At 45.1% G+C, this 18,071-nt stretch overlaps 1 protein-coding gene across 1 annotated transcript in view; it reads right to left on the bottom strand.

The window, feature by feature from the left end:
• The window catches only part of Pcnx1 (pecanex 1), a 134,174-nt gene extending 116,311 nt beyond the window's left edge, over positions 1–17,863 (bottom strand). The window contains 1 exon segment of the mRNA XM_032908069.1: positions 17,686–17,863. Coding sequence (XP_032763960.1) covers positions 17,686–17,838 — 153 coding nt within the window. The 5' untranslated portion in view covers positions 17,839–17,863.
• Between the last annotated feature and the right edge of the window lie 208 nt (positions 17,864–18,071).

Genomic DNA, 18,071 nt, shown 5'->3' with positions numbered 1-18,071 from the left:
GCCTGTAAGTGCACAAGCCCAACAGCATAAACTTAGTAATGGGATCAGTGACTCAAAATCCTTTCTGAACTGAAGTGGTTTCTGATGAGACGGTCCTGAAGCCCTAGCAAACCTAGAGTAACTCCAAGTAGCTGACACATCTGAGAGTTACAACTGAGCAAATAAAACCGTAAGGTAAAGGTATCCATGCATCCAAGAGAGCCTGAGAACGCGGACCCTTTGTAGCTATCGTTCATGGGTAACATTCAGAGACTACACCACATCAATCCCGAACTCAGGCCTGAGAACTGTTCTGTGAGAAGCAACTCAGGAGGTTCAGTAATGTTCTGATTTACATCCGGGTGGGTCTCTGAGCAAACCTAACCATCTGGAAAGAGTGTGGGGGTGTCCTACACTAAGACTCTTCTTCATGACTGCCTCCTTCTGTAAATCAGGACGACATAACGGCACAGTCATCACTCCTGCAGCAGCAGCAGCAGTCTAAGTAAATCCCTAGATAAATCAAGACTGAATTTCCACATGGCAAATAAAAGGACCAGAAGCTATTTCATAAAGTCTGACTTCAACAACTTCACACCAGTTGCTGATGTATTCAACAGAAACAATTTTTCAGGACTTAGAGTAAGAGAGATTCATTCATTAACACTCTGTCAACATAACATTGATGGCAGCCAGGTCCTCTGGTTCCTATCCCTCAAAACATGCCATTCGTATTATTTACATTGTAACTGGCTTATTTTATGCATATAAAATGAGAGCCTGCTTTCAGACAGAAGTATAAGTATGTTCTTATAAACACACTACGCAATCATGCACGAATGACATCAGAGGACTGCAAGTTATGATAAATTAATTTTTACAATTACATTAAAAAATCCAAACTCTATTGAGTAGAAATAATTTAAAATATTAACAAAGATTATCGAGTTATTTGATTATATTCTTGCTTCATTAAAATTCAGTGAAGTAGACTGTAAGCTAAAATTCTAACACAAAATGAAAGCCAGTAAGATTCATAAATCAGAAGTACATTAGCACTCCTAAGACTATGACCAGAACCCATTTATCTTCTTTATAGCACATCTGTCCGAAACTCACTCAGTCTGTCTGCAGTAGAATGATGTTACCCCATATTCCAGGTCTAGTTTAAGAGGAAGTACTAACACGGACAAGGTATCACATACCAGATTTAAAGGGAGTTACACGTGGAACTGCCTACCCAGGGGGTGGGAGGAATGAAGCTATGGCGTGGCATACTCACTGCTGCAAGTTCCCATTAGAGAAACCTGGACATGCTCCATGCCTCACCCTGTGATTGGTGCACCCGTTATCCCTGGGCACACGTTAGTCTCAGGCACTTCTCTAAGGGTTGCTTACACAGTAATAAACACAAGCTGTCCTACCCTGGAGCCCTTATGATGACTAATCTGGTGTTTTATTTCAGGATAATCCTTTGAAGAAAGTAGTGCTATTATCTCCAATTTTACAGATAGCAAACTCAGGCTATAAAATCATTTGCCCATAACCAGTAAAAAGACAAGGACAGGATTATATCCAGTCTGTCTCTAAAGCCCAAGATTTTTTTTTTTTTGATCATATTTATTTACTTACAATGTTCACATAGGAGGCTACAGGACAACCTGCAAGTCTCAGTTCTCCTGTTCCACCTCATGGGCCCAGGAATCAAACCCAGGTCATTAGACTTGGTTGGCAGTGTTTACCCACTGAGCCACCAACACTGACCTATCGCACCTGAGTTTTTAACCACCAACTGGATGGTCTACCAAGACAGGGTTTTTAAACCCTTTTTTTTCCCCTAGTAAAGCTCTTCTAAAAAACCTTTTAGACCAAAATAATAATAAAAAAGTCAGGTGACGGTAACACATGACTTTAATTTCAGCACTTAGGAGTCAGAGGCAGGTGGATTTCTGTGAATTCAAGACCAACCTGGTCTACAGAACAGGCTCCAATAAAGCCAGAGCTGTGTTGCACAGAGAAACCCTGTCTCAAACAAACAAACAACCAACCAACCAAACAACCAAACAAACAACAAACCAACCAACCAAACAAACAAACCAACCTTTTAGACATTTTCTTCTGCCATCACGTTGGCCCCTTGAAATTCTAATACCACATATATGCTTGTATATCTGTATGTACTGTGCATACATCTCTCTGTACCACAAATATGCTTGTATATCTGTATGTACTGTGCATACATCTCTCTGTACCACATATATGCTTGTATATCTGTATGTACTGTGCATACATCTCTGTATCACTATATGCTTGTATATCTGTATGTACTGTGCATACATCTCTCTGTACCACATATATGCTTGTATATCTGTATGTACTGTGCATACATCTCTCTGTACCACTATATGCTTGTATATCTGTATGTACTGTGCATACATCTCTCTGTACCACTATATGCTTGTATATCTGTATGTACTGTGCATACATCTCTCTGTACTTTATACTTAAAAAACACTAAGATCTATGTCACACACGCACGCACACACACACACACACACACACATACACACACCCAAGAACTGATTTTTGCTCTCTTGATAGCCATATCTGGCAATGCTCTAGCACTGCTGACACTTTCATTCACATGACCTCTGGTATGGGGTGGTGTCCTCTGTATTACAGGATGCTGAACACTGTCCTAAGCATGTATCCAGCAGAAGCCGTGACACTCCCCATACCAAAATCATGTTAAAATCTTTTCCAAAAGCTCCTATCTGGAGACACACAGCTAGGTGTTGCCACTTACGTGTAAGCACTGGCAATTCTGACCTTGTGTGTATCAAACTGAGCTGACAGGATACACACAACACTGCATCTCTGTAGCTGGGCTGAAGGAGCAGGCGCAATGATGGCAGCAGTGGACAGAGGAGTTCATAACTAGTCTAAACACAGCAGGGAAAGACCCACATTAGACCAGTAAGTGAAAGGACATTAAAGTTTAATAACTCCATTTATAAAGTGTCACAGAACACGGCTAACCCCCATCCCAGATGATCAGTGAGACGAACGATCTCACTGTAAGTGTATGAGGCCATAACTAAAGCCCAGGAGAGCAGTGCAGTCTACAAATGGACTCCCGCACTATCCACATAATATGCTAGTCAAGAGGCAAAGCCGGAATTAAGGATAGACACACAGATGGTGATGGAACGGCAGCTCTGAGAGCTCTAGATTCAGAACATAGACTGCAAACAACCAGGGGCCTTCCGATCATTCCATCCAGTCACAGGCTGGCATCAGGAGCACGAGTAAGGAGCATCACGCAGGATTTTATATATGACAGAAGGACTCGAGGTGGCCATGGTGGGAGTCCTGGCGTAGAAAGAAGACTTACTAAGGCAGAGGCGCTCTGAAAGCCTGTACCAGCCATCTAACTCCTAGCAGGCTGTGCTGAGGCTTACACTAGAAAACCTGAAAGAACAGTGCATGGGTACACAACAGCATAATAAAGATTTATGTTTTCAATAATGTTTACACTCAGAGTGACATGACAAGGACCAGCAAACAGACCTCTACCACACGTGGTTTAGAGATACTGAACAGGAACTTAAAAATAGACTCCATAGCTAAGACTGGTAGAACCCAACCGTACACCTAACATTAGCCTGAGACTGCGAAGCAAGTAGAAAACTGATGACTCTGTAATTCAGTAAGGAAGGAATAGTTCAAACAAAATGTTAGAATTCCCTTTAAAATACAAAACTTCCTGTTGTGGTAAGAAACAAGACAAAAGTGTCCCTATCTCCAATGTTATTTAATAGAGATGTGTAGCAATTATGGAAAAACAAAAACAGGATAACCAAAGAAGTGAAAATTGGGGTTAGCAAGATGGCTCAACAGGTGAATGTCACCAAGCCTGAGAACCCAAAATAATCTCTAGAATCAAGTAAGCACAAAAGGCAAAAGCTGGGCCTGTAATACAGCACTGGGAGACAGAGGCAGACAGACCTCTGAAGCCAGCCAAGTCTGCAGAGCAAATACTAAGCCAGCCTGAGCTACAGAGAGTGAGCCTCTATCAAACAGAAAAAAAGGGAGAGCGGAAGAGAGAAGGAAAAGAACTCCATAAAGTTGTCTGCTGACCTCCACATGCACTATGTCATATGCACACACACGCATTAAAGTTAAAGTGGAGGGGTTGGGGATTTGGCTCAGTGGTAGAGTGCTTGCCTAGGAAGCGCAAGGCCCTGGGTTCGGTCCCCAGCTCCGAAAAAAAGAATTAAAAAAAAAAAAAAAAAAAAAAGTTAAAGTGGAACTAAGCAGGAAGCACTCACAAGGACTAAGACTTCCCAGGGTAGGCGAGTATTCTCTACGGTCACACAAGGGCTTTGCTGCTGTGTGTACGTAGGGGTTTTGTTTTGGCATTTTTCAAAAGACATATACCCAGGATTGTCCTCCAGAGACTGATACACTGAGGTGGAGAAAAACAACACTCAGATAAGTTATTTCCTAGTTACAATTTTGTTTTACACTATTGACGGCTCTAAGCTATGAGAAACTGTACAGAGACTGTGTCCTGTGCCACAGGCCAGCAACGCTCAAGTAGATCATAATAAACTAAATGTCACAACAACAGCCACAAAGCTCCAGACTCTTCTAAGGCAGATGAGTGGGCTCATCTGAAAGGAGCCAGAAGAACAGTCTGCCTATGCCAGCGATGGCCCCACTCTAGCTGTGCTGGGTACAGGTGTCGCTCTCACAGGGACGAAGGGCAGGGCATGCAACCAGAGTGGCTAGGCTGTGGGAATTTACCTAGACCTATCTAAGGAAGGAAAGCAAGGACACTCAGATCTCAAGTGACGCTGACAAGCATAATGCACAAAACACTGTAGCATTTGACCCTGATAGAGAAAGATCACTAAATCAAAGGCAGACGATAAATCTACAATGAATGAGAATTACATTACAAATGATAATTCTCCAACTGTAACTCTGGACAATAAAATATGGCTGAAGTTTACAGGAACTCTAGAGACTGAGGGGAGAGGCACAATTAAAACAAACCTGTGGAATAGAATAGTTTAGCTGGCCTAGACTTTTAAAATGTCAGTTGTAAACAGGACTAAAGAGATGGCTCCAGGTCTGAGCTCAAGGGTGAGTGTCGGGGCAGCACACTTTCCAGTGAGTCCTGTGAGATGCCATGTGTGGAAACTGGCCGTACAGTCCAAGTAACCAGGGTTTTTCAAAGCCCACATGGAATCTAGATGGAGACCTGAGTGAACATGTACTATTCTGTAACTCCCTGTTCATCTGAAAATCTCTAAGATGGTAGGAACATAAGACTGAGCTTATTTTTCCATAGCACATGTGTTTCCATATCCCCGTGCCCATAGTGGACAAACTCAAATGTCTTTCTGATAATAGAACATATAATCTTTGCAGATTAGCTATACTTTTTCTTGTCTTCTCAAAGCATCTTCAAATTGAGGATTTCACGTTACTAAAATGCCAAAAACAGGTTTTCGAACCTCTATTTACCACCTGCCAAGCTCCTCCTGCCTCGGCATGAGGTCAGAGATGCTTAAGGTTTAACACAGCACAACCAGCATATGGAAAGCCAGGGCTGAGTGCACATGGTAGCTGGCTCGTCTGCACTTCCCAGTCTGCTCTCATCACCGCCTCCGACACTTCTCCAAGATGGTACCCTTACAGCACTATCATCTTCTCAGGTTTAAAAAGTGCCTTGCTGAACACTTAACAATAAAATACTGGACAACTGTAAAACATTATACTCAAACGCATAGACTCGTTTAATGAACAATCTTTTCTTCAGAACAGATCCATCTGCCTGGTAGGAAGGTTAGGAAACCAAACAGCACAAAGAGCAAAGCACAAGATCCAGCATAAGGCACATAGCGCCTGTCCTGCATGTATGGTTACCCTAGCATGGAGACTAAGCCTGCAGGAAACAGCCTAGAAGAGAACCCTCCAGGACACTAGGACATTCCCTAGGCTCATCACCTTTAATTTTATAAATTAAGAAGCCAGACTTTACATACGAAGACACAGGTGCCCATTCTGCCAGGAATAGGGTGTCAAGACTTTTCATTTTGGAGTCTTCTGCATATGGTAAATATCTGTTTTCAAGTAGCCCAGTACTACAGGATAGTAGTACCCTATTCAAAAATGTTCAGAATATTCTATCTGTCCACTTGAAATGTACCCATCACAGATATAAACATCTCTAAAAAGATCATTTGGAAAATTATTATAAATTATACAAATCCTCAAAGACTATAACCCCAGCCTGTCAGTGAGGAAAGAGAGGGAAAAACCAAGTTAAAGATGACATAGCACAGAGGTCTGGGACCAGTCCTGGAGTAGAAAAGGCAACTGGCAAAATCTACACAGAGTGAGTGGTCCATTAACACCCAGAACCAATGCTAAAGCCTTTTCTTGATAAGTACACTGTGGTCATAAAGCATTTGGTAAACAGTTAGCTGGGAAAGGTACACAGAGAGTGCGCTGACCTATAACTTTTCTATGACCCTATAGAGAGTGTGCTGTCCCGTAACTTTTCTATGACCCTATAGAGAGTGTCCTGTAACTTTTCTGTAACCCTAAGCTATGCCAAAATAAGAAGTTCTAAGGAGGAGTAGCAGGTGGCTGGACCTGTTTAGTTTGTGTCTAGACAGCGCAGTAACAAGAGGGAGAGGGAGGAAAAGGAAGTGGGGCGGCTCCTAATTCAGGCTTCTCAAATTGTGACTAGGTTTCCTGGCTGCTTGCAAATCGGCTGGCTCTCAGGGTTCCACCTGGTGTACACAAAGCTCTACAGAATGGAACTTTCTTTCACCCTGCCAGAAAACCTCAAAAAGGAAATGGCTTCTTTCCCTGGGTTTTCTTTTCTTTCTTATCTTGACACAAAGTTAGAGCCTGGCATCAGGAGTTCTAAGAGGAGTGCCCACAGCTTCCCCGTTCTACCACAGAACTCGCAGGCACACCCCAACTTTACAGAGGCACCCGAGAGAACCAGAATCCCAACACTCACTCCACTGTGCTATAGCAAAGCTCACCTATGTAATTTATAAAGGCAATGGGAAGTCTACAGAATGTTTGCTGAGTTCTTGGCTTTCCCGGCTACTCTGTACCCACGTGTCAAGCACATCTATCTATCCATCCTTCTCACCTTCCCCAGCCACACTCAAGAGTCAGGGAAAATCATCTGACTTAACAAAACCAAATAATATAATGAGGGAGTCTTGTCCCGGAATCATCTGAGTACAAAACCAGGAGAAAACCAGATCAAAGTTGCTGTGTGCTGCATATCAGTGCAGCACAAAGCTTTAATTAGGACTAAATTTGAATTAAATAGTGCTTTAAAAAACAACTCTTGCTATTATCAAAGACAAAAATGTTACTGAAATATTTTGTTTACTATTCCATTGAATGCCGCCTGTACTGGAAAGAGCTGAGTGGGGGCAAGAAGGGCATACAAGGCCACACTCAACACAGCTGATAGAGACCTAGGTCAGCCATTAGCCTTTGGGAGCACAACTTGGCAAATTCCCATCACTCTCTCCTTTTCGAAATATTCTTTCTTTTATCTCTCTTCCTCTTTATTTTCCTGCAATTATTATCTTTCTCACCCATTTTTAGATGTTACTGGGTTTTGGAGCTCTGTTCAAGGATATTTATTTCTTAATCAGTTTTAGGATCTCCCTACAACACAGTATCTATGTGAATAACTTTAAATAAATATTCACCCTACATTTCTCTCCTGAAAATTCCTGTTCAACATTCTGAACTCAAGTTCCCCAGTCTCAAAGATGCCCTCAACCCTGCTCACAATCCCACATCCATCGTCAACTCACGGGAGAAAGCACTGCGTAGGCAGCTCTCGCAGACCTGGACACCTCCACCCCGCCTCCCGCACTCACCACGGAACACCCTGCCCTTCAGGCAGGTTTACTCACTGTGAGAGGGATCCTACCTTGTGAACCTCAGCTTTTAGCCCCTCCTCCACCAGCATTCGCCCTTACCTATTTGTAGGAATTTAGACCAAAAGGCTACAATATTCAACTACGACAATATTCACCCTAAAGTGGTTTAAAAAGCTAACATGTGACCTCCTACACATTTGCAGTAGATGTGGAGCTTTGTCTTCATGTGGGTCCCCTAACAACCGGAGCAGACGCTGTCCCTAACTCTGCTGCCTGCCTCTGGATCTCTTTCCCCTGGCTGGGCTGCCTTGTCTGGCCTCAGTGGGAGAGGATGCATTTAGGCCTGCTGTGCCTTGATGTGCCAGGGCAAGTTGGTACACACTGGGGGCGGGGGCTTCTCTGAGAAGAAGAGGGGATAATTTGAGGAGGGGTTTATGAGGGTGGGACTGGGAGGAGAAGGAAGCTGTGATGTAAAGTGAACTCTGTATAACCCTGGTTGTCCTGAACTCTGTAGACCAGGCTGACCTCAAACTCACAGAGTTCCATCTCCGCCTCCTGAGCCCGTGAGCCACCACACCACTGCCTGGCTCTTTTTTTTCCTTTTTCTTTTTAAAGATTTATTTATTTATGATGTATGTTTTACCTGAATGTACACTTGTAGCCAGAAGGGGGCACCAGATCTAATTACAGATGGTTGTGAGCCACCACGTGGTTACTGGGATTTGAACTCAGGATCTCTGGAGGAGATCTTAACCACTGAGCCATCTCTCCAGCCCCTTAATTCAAAAAAAATGTTAGAGCTAAAAAATGAAAATAAAGTATGTAGCCTATAATCAAGAAAAGGGTTGTCCCACTCCACATACCATATTGTAATTTCTCTCAGCACTATTAAGGAGTCATTTCGATGGGCGGTGTTGTCACAGGCCTTTGATCACAGCACTCGGGAGTCAGAGGGAGGTGGTTATCTTAGTTCAACTATGTTCGGTGAAGGATGAAATGCTTTCCAGTATTTCTGAAACCTCTGTAAGTCATAAAACCATTTCACTGTTGGAAACTAGTGGAGTTTCTATTTCTCTTCCAGCCTATGAGCACAGATTTAACCAGGAAGTCTGTGGCTTCACTGACTTAAAAGTTAAAATGTCTGGCATTTACTAATGAGGATATTTATATAGAAGAAGTTAACTGCGTCTATCTGGACTCTGGATTTCAGTGTCATGACTTTCTCCGTACATCCCTGTGTCTGTACCTGGTCAAGACATACAGAGTAAGTGTAGTGGCTTGTTTTCTGGTCACGTTTTGACATTCAAACTTTGTCCCTTTTACTCAGGCAGTGGTAACCCAAGCCTTTGTTCCCAGCACTTGGAAGGCAGAGATAGGCAGATCTCTAAGTTTGAGGCCAGCTTGGTCTCAATAGGGAGTTCTAGGACAGCAAGGGCTACACTGAGAAACCCTGCCTCAAAACCCAAACAAAAACAACAAAAAGAAAAGAAAAGAAGAATGGCCTCCAAATGCTCATGTATTCAGATGCTAATCACCAGAGTGTAGGGCTGACCGGTAAAAGGGTTGGAGATGTGGCCACGATATTGGAGGTGTGTCACTGGGGGTGGGCTTTGAGGCTTCAAAAGCCCAAGCCAGGCCCAGTCTTACTGCTCTTTGCCTTGGATCAAGAGATTACCCTCACCTCCTTCTCCAGGACCAAGCCTGCCGTGCCTGCCAGCATGTCCCCTGCCAGGATAATAATGGACTAAGCCTTTGAAGCTGTAATTAATTTTGAGGCAGGGACTCATGTGGTATAGGCTCTATGTAGTTGAGGATGACCCTAAACAGGAGATCCTCCTGCCTCTGCCTCTACCTCCTGAATGTTAGATTACAGTCTTGTAACCCCAGGTCTGGCTTATGTGGATTCCATAAGAAGACTGCTCAGTGAGTTACATCCTCAGCCCCTGCTAGCTAAGGTTCTAAAGGAACCGATCTTAAGAAAACTACTGGATGGGTTTTGCTAGTCTTTAAAATTTCTGAATCTTTGGACTCAGGGCTTGAGGGTTTCAAGGAAACTTTCACTCTACAGGTAAGGATAAACCACAAAAATGAATAATAGTGGCAACTAGGAAAGAGTCAAAGCCATAAATTTTCTAAGAACATTTAATTTATGATAATTATTCCACAGAGTACTTAGCATACATTACTTTACATATTGCTACATACATATACAAGGCTGCACACACGAGACCCGCACATGTTGCTGTACTGAGTGACTTACAAGCTTTTCTGGAGTCATTCTGGCATTTGATTCTTAACTTGCAGCCACTGAAACCAACTCTACACGTGACTCTGCTCACGATGCAGCCTCCTACAGCACTCTGCACTCAACTATTCCAGGTCAGTTTTGGTGTTCAACCTAAAGAAGGTTCATATATGTAACACAGTTTTCAATCAACAAACACTCATCCAGAGCAGACAATAATGTACCAGCACACCCGACCCTACCCTCACTGAGCTTGTAAGCGCTACGACAGTACAGCAGTACAGACGGTGAGCATGCAAAGAAAGAGACAAAGACATGGTTGTGAAGCACCATGAAAGAAGCTGACAAGGTGAAGCGATGACACTAAGACAGATGCTGTTTGCAGTTATGGGGTTAGGCCTCTGTGAGATGACACTTAGGACAGTCAGCCTGAGAACAGGAGGGAAGGCAGAGTCTCCTTTGAGAAGACACAACAGGTGCAAAGCTCCCTCAAGAGCAAGCAGTTTATCAGGCTGAACTGAAAGAAAGGAGGCCGCGTGGCTCAGGCACAGTGGTGAACTGCACAACCCAGAAGTAAAGGCAGAAATGGCTTTAATGTAGCCTTGGTAAAGATGCTTGATTTTTATCCTAAACTCTACATGCAAAGATAATAAAAGGGAGACGTGATTGCTTCTAGCTCCACCCATTTCCCTGCGAATTCATGACTACAGTTTTCTTAACAGCTGGGTAATATCCCATTGTGTGAACAGACCACATTTTCATTATCCATTCATCAGTAGATGGGCATCCAGGCTGGTTCCAATTCCTGGTTGGTATGAATAAAGCAGCAATGAACACAGACGAACAAAGATCTCTGTAGTAAGGCGGAGTCCCTGCTTGGGTGTCTACCCAGTGGTAAAGCTGATCTTGAAGTGGATCAAAGCACTGGATGTAGTGGATCCCCACACTGGTTTCCACACTCTGTAGCTGTACAGACAGACAGACCAGGTATGGAGACTCAGACCCAGAAGTACGGACACACATGTTTTCTCATGAGTGCTAGCTTTTAAACTTTAGATGGGTGTGTTTTGATCCAAATAACAAGGTTACGCAGGTAGAAAGGAACAGGAAGCAGAGGGTCTTCCAAGGAAGGAAAATAGAAGAGTGCTATAAAGAGATACACCAGAACAGGAGGATTGAATGGGGACATAAAGGAGAGGGTAAAGAACTGCGTGTGAGAAAAGACAACTAGCACTAACCTTGAAAAGTTACAGGAAGCCTAAACTGTGGAAACTTCCTAAAACACACATGAAAGGAATCTTAATGACGTTACCATTCAATGGGGAAGACAATTATGCCCCCTTACTAGTAAAACCAGACAGCTTATACTACCAAGCAAAACCGTCAGAACCAGGAATGGGTTACATCTTAAGTCACTGGCCAACGGGATCACACAGAACCAATGTTATTGGTACCCTTCACAACCTGGTAAGACCCTACTGTTGAAGAAACCTGTTTCTTATCCACGGAACATGGAGAAAGTGAGCTGGTGCCCAACTAGTAGTTTCCCTTCTACTGACTAACTTCATAGTGCCGGAAGGAGGAGAAAAGTGACCATCAGTATCATCCAGGTACAAACCCAGGGTCCTACAATGACAGCCTGTCTGCAAGCTGTCCTGGCACAATAGTGGCACAACCGTAATGGAAGTAACCAACCACTTTTTAAAGAAAAGTGGATTTAAGGCCCATTCCTTAATATGGAACTCATACCTGATACTGCACAAGTGGCCAAGATCCTGAAACTAAATAGATCATAGGCCCTAGGAGAAAACCTACTACTATTATTCTGTTCAGTGAACATAGAAATAAAATGATTCCTAATGGTGTACTGCTGTAACAACAGACCAGCGCATCACTGCTAAGCCCTCACAGGAGAAACGTGCTCTTACAGTGAGTGATAATTAATAGAGACCCACAAGTGGGCAACGTGGGAAGGAGAATCTTTGGAGCAGAGCCTAAATGAGATGTCTTTATCAAACTCCTCCCTTCAGAGATCTTTGCCCAAGTGGAGGCAGGAAGACCGTAAGACCTAGAGGTTATGGATAACTCTAAGGAAAGCCTTCCAGGCATAACAAACTGATGTACATATGAACTCAGAGACCATGACAGCACACAAAAGACCTGCACAAGTTTCAACTAGACAAAATCTGAGCACTGAGAAGGAGTAGAGGGCATCAAGTCCTACCCCTAACCAAGAAGCAATCTGTTATTGATACTTGTTGGGAGAGAAAGAAATCCGTTTTCATCAATGAAGTGACACTGAGTGTATCAACCACACTCCACAGCAGGCCCCAAACTCACAAAATGGACTCCATGTTTTCTGTGTGTATGTTTTCCTTGTTTTGGTATGTAACGTGTAGTTTTTACTACCCCCACTTTAATGCTCCTGGGCAGACCATGCTACCAGCCATCCACCCATTCTCTTGAATCCACAGATGAAAAACACACACATTAGCTCTCTACACGTCAGCTCACTTTTGACCCGCCTTACTGGCTCAGTGGCTGGGCTCTTCTAAGCCTCTGAGGCTAGCGTGCCCTTCTCTTGACTCCAAGCTCAACACCTGTTGCCCCTTACCTTTACTCCTAGCTCAACACCACCAAATCTGCCCTCAGCTCAGATGCCCGGGCTGCCCTTCCATTGGCACTTCCCCCTCCCACCTACATTCTGGAAGATGCAGCTCTGCGGCTCTCAGACTGTTCATCTCTCCCAACTATCTCTATTCTCTTCCCTGCCTCTCTCCTAGCCTGTGGGAGTCTCTTTCTGCCCAGCCACTGGCCTCTTTACTGATCGATCAAGAACCAACTAGGGGACAATGACTTTAGCATATGGACAGATTCCCAATCAAAGCATCACAACCATTCCCCTACATTGGTATTTTTGTCTTTGAGGGAGGGTGTTTGCTTGGTTTGGGTTTGTGGGGCAGGGGTATTTTGTTTGAGAGAGAAAGAACATTTACTTGGGTGAGTAAGAAAATGGAGGAGGATATTGTATTGTATGAAAAAAATTTAAACCTATTAAATACAAAAGGTGGGTGGCACCAACTGATGTAAATCTGCTTGCGCTAAGAGTTGTAAAGAGGTAAGAATAGATGCCAAAGACTAGGAGTGTGGCTAACACAGCAGTGCAGACAAAACGGTCTGGGGCAGGAAGTAAAAGGAAGAGCTGAGCTACTCTTGACATCAGGCATGGTTGTGTGTGTGTGTGTGTGTGTGTGTGTGTGTGTGTGTGTGTGTGTGTGTGTGCGCGCGCGCGCGTCTATAGCAAGAGCAGGGGAATGGTCAATGTCTATCACACCATTAACCAATACACAACAATGCAGAAAGGCTTCTCCTCCTCCCATCAGTTCACTTGTCTGTTTTAGAATGGGGGCATCCATTTATACTTCAGAATAGTTTTCTTCTTAATGTTATGTGTATGACTGCCTTGCCTGAGCATTTTTCTGTACATCACTTGTGTGGCTTGTGCCCTTAGATGCCCAGGAAGGGGCACCAGGTGCCCTGGCATTGGAGTTACAGACAGTTGTGAACTGCCGCAAAGGTGTAAGAAACTGAACACAGGCCCTCTGGAAGAACAGCCAGTGCTCTTAGCCACTGAGCCATCTCTAAGGCCCTTCAGAATGGTTTTAGACATTATTTTTCTTAGATGTCTCAAGACAGTCATGAAGACATGTAGGTACCAGTTTAGAAGACCAGGCTAGGAATTATGGGTACACTGATCAAGTTCTTTGAACTTACCTAGCACATAGTATACAATGAATGAACCATACTACAGATGTTCTGAACCACAAGTCTGTACATGTACGCATTTTTAACACTGTCAAGTAATTTTTGATGTCAATTAGAGTCTGAGAACCTCTTATTTATACAAACTGGAGAAAGACAGGTGCCCAGAATTGTACCCAGAGCCTCATATATGTTAAATAAACATTTTGCCCTCAGCCATCTTAATGTAAATACATTTTAATAAATTTCATCATCTAGACTTGTAATTCTTTATAGACAAAGACTGTATATTAAACAATATGTTAGAATAATGGTTTCGGGCTAGAGCAATGGCTCAGTGGTTAAGAGCACCAACTCCTCTTCCAGAGGTCCTGAGTTCAAATCTCAGCAACCACATGGTGGCTCACAACCATCTGTAATGAGATCTGATGCCCTCTTCTGGTGTGTCTGAAGACAGCTACAGTGTACTTGTATATAATAAATAAATAAATCTTTAAAAAAAAAAAAGAATAATAGTTTCACTCAATAAATTCAGGGCTATCTAATCTCTTCTCGGCATGTAACATTACAGAGAAAATTCTAATTAGACATTCTTTAAAATGGCATTCACTGAAGGGTACTCTGAAAGTGAATAATCTATTTCATAAATATTTCCTTGCAAAATACTCATGAAATATGTTACACATGAGCAAATCAAGGTTCAGGAAGGTAATTTTGCCCCCAAGAACACAAATAACAGCAAAGCCAAGATCCAAAAACCAAGATAACACCCATCCCAGTGAACTTTTCATCAAAAAAAAAAGAAAGAAAAAGCTAATCTATCGCAAAAAATGGTAAGTCACGTGCATTAACAACTAGAATGATGTAAATGGAGTTAACAAGAAAAATAAAAGATAATCAGTTAAGTGGGAAGCTTTTCTTCTTGGTTTAGACTATTTAGAACTTTAATAGCAGAAACCTTTGAAGACCTATAAAAGCTGGGAAACAAAACGTGTGTGTGTGTGTGTGTGTGTTCGTGTGTGTGTGTGTGTGTGTGTGTGTGTACATGAGTACACCCATGCCTATGGTGACTTTGGCTTCAAAATGTCGTGTATAAATCCCAGTTCATAGATCTGCCTAAGGTAATAAAACAAGTGACAACAGCTCAGCCACAGGAGGGTACTTAACTGGGCTAAGAGCCTGTACTCAGTAAAGTCGCCGTCACCTGCAGCTATCATTGGAAGAACACGTGAATGATAACCATGGGTGAGGTCTGGATGCAGAAGGAGAGCCTTTGCTTTCGTTTGGATATAGATGTCACGCTGTCTATCGATACTACAGCACTGGCGTGCTCTTTCCTGAAATGCTGCACTCCTTGGCTAACCCCCGACATGACCCCTGTCATTCATCATCCCTATGGCTCTCAGCTAGCTGCTGCTTACCCTCAGGCTAGCTCTAACTTCCCTGACAGGAGAAAGTGAATCTTATCCATTTCTAGTCATCTGTCTAACGTCTCGGTACCCTGTGTCTGGCACTGCTCCAAGTCCTTAGACTATAGCAATGAACAGAAAGAAACCCCTGCCTGGTCAGAGCTTCAAGTCTATTATTAGCTTTCCGCAGTGCAACAGGGCGACAAAAACAGCAAGTAAGTGAGTGGATCAGCCAGCAGAAACTGTGGTTGAGAAAGCAGGAAGAAGAGTTCAGAGGCTGCTTCAATACTCACCAGGGAAAGTCTCACATGCCAGAAACTTGAAATAACCTAGCCAAAGCTGGCTACACAATCATCTGACAAGGGAGGAGAGTCCCCCTGACAAGAGTAGGAAGGGCAAGCACACCAGCCTAGGGCACAGTGATGACATATCAGCTGCTGGGAAGACTGCTGCAGTCGAACTGAGCATAGAAAGGGGCAGGGAAGGGGCAGGGCGGAGGCTGGTCTAAGCAGAAGGGTCACAGATCTGAAAGAATCCTCTGAAACAGCAAGTCTCTACAAACACCACCACCACCACTGCCATCCTCACCTCCCCCACCACCACCCCACCCACCTCCTTCCCCAACAAACACCCAGCAGGACAGGGAGGCTTGGACCAGGACTGACTCTGGGGGATGATGGACTGCTGTCAGGTTTTAAAGACAGAATGCATCAGCTTTGTACGTGGACTGGGAGTGAAGAGAAAGAGAAACCTACGAGCTTCGGGAAGAGTGGAGTTGCCATTTGTTGAAGTGAGGCACTTTTATATTCCCAGAACCTGGCAAAGAAAGTACCTAGTGCACAGTGGACACTCAAATATCTGAGAATCGAGTTTGCTGAATAAACTCCCAGGTAATTCAATACATGGCTTTTCCCTTCCTCTAAAGTCTTCAGTGGTGTTAATTCCACAAAGAGGCTTAGACCCAAACCTTATATGGCACAGAGCAACAAATCCCGACCTCCCGACAATCATTTAGTCCTAAATGGACAATCCTGCCTGAACACAGGAAGGCGACTGAAAGCTGGTGAGCCTGAAGACGCTCACCACCAAAGCCATGAAGCTGCTCGTTAAGGACACCATACTCCTGGAAAGGGACGCTGGTGCAAAGTGAACCGGAACGGCCACAATGGATTGAAATGATAACATTTGATGATAGATTTTCAGAATCTGACAAGACAGAACAAGTCCCATAATAAAGCAGCATTTAAAAAAAAAAAAAAAAGCAAAAAAGCTCCTTTAAGCTGGTGTAAGTCCCTCCTAACACATTTCCATGAGAAATCAGACCCTGCTTGACAATGTGACATTTAGCGCACACACACACCATCCCCCAAGGCATGTTTCTGCCAATTAGTGATACTGAGAAAAGAGGCGAATTGGCTCCTAACTTGTGGTACTTCTCATACTCCTATTCCGGGATTTAATAATCCAGCACCTTTGTTCTAGCCTCCTGAAGAACCACGAAGTTAGCAGAAACTCCTTGAAAGCTCAGTTTCCCCAAATGTCCCACCCTAAAATACGGTGCTTTGCTTTTCTTTTATTTTTTTAAGAAATGTGCAAACATCTTTCAGGAACACATCCTCTAAAACACTCCTGAGGCCTGTGAATCTCAGGCCAGCCTTAGCTATAGAAGGAAACTAACTGGGAACACCAAAAACACTTTAGAGAAACTGGCCCTAGTGCACCAAGCAACAGGCGGCACTCTCCTTTTCCCTGCCAGTCAAAGGCCTTGAAGCAACGCAAACAAACGGGTTAAATGCCAGCCAGGTTCCCGTACCTCCCCGCTCCCTGTGCACAGCGCTAGCCTGACAACACCACGGCCCCTAGTCGCGGGGCTGAACCGAAAGGAACCCGCACCCAACCGACCAACGGTTTGCAGAGGCACGAGCCACCCCGGGTTTCCCCCAACACGGGAAGCGAGTACAAGCCGGGACACCCCGCGACTCCGCTCCAACCGGAGCACGCACGGCCTCCCCCGGGCTCCGCACAGCCGGAGACCGAGGTGCGGGCGGGGATGCCCCCGGGGAGCGGGAGGTAGGTAGCCGAGGCCCGGAGAGGACCGGGGACCCCGAGGGAAGGCCTCGGGCGCCGGTTACGCAGACCCGCACACCAGGCGCTAGGAAGCGGGACCCAGCTGGGGACCGGTGAGAAGGGAGGTGCTGAAAATACTGGAAATCCAGGGCCGAGAGCGGAGCGGGCGGGGGAGGGGAGCGTCCGCCCGCCTCCGGGACCGCTGGACGCGGGGAGGACAGGGGCGCGACCCCCGGACCCCCGAGGACCCGCCGAGCGTCCTCAGCGTGTCCCCGCCCCCACTCACCATGTAAAGCGTGAAGGGCAGGCCGAGCAGAAAGAGCCACAGGTAGAGGTGGAGCGCGTTCACGAAGGTGGCCTGGTGTGGGTCGTAGTACCAGCCGCCGCTGAGCGCGGCCCACACCCCCTGCCGGAGGATCTGCAGCGTCTGCGACCCCATCCCCACCCGGCGTCGCCGCCGCCGCCGCCGCCGTCCCCGCCCCGGCCCCAGCTTCGGCCTCGTCGCCTGCGCGCCCGCGGACCGGTCTAGCCCCCTCCCGAGCTCCGGGAGAGCGGCCCGGCGCCGCGGCGCTCGCTGGTGCTGCTGCACGAGGAGGAGGAGACGGCGGAGGAGGAGGCGGCGAGCGGCGGGGCGGAGAGCGGCGAGGAGGAGGAGGAGGCCGGACTCCGGAG

This window comes from Rattus rattus, chromosome 7, assembly GCF_011064425.1.
Source record: "Rattus rattus isolate New Zealand chromosome 7, Rrattus_CSIRO_v1, whole genome shotgun sequence".
NCBI lineage: Eukaryota > Metazoa > Chordata > Mammalia > Rodentia > Muridae > Rattus > Rattus rattus.
The sequence above is the reverse complement of the archived record's forward strand: the minus strand, read 5'-3'. Positions and strand labels throughout refer to the sequence as shown.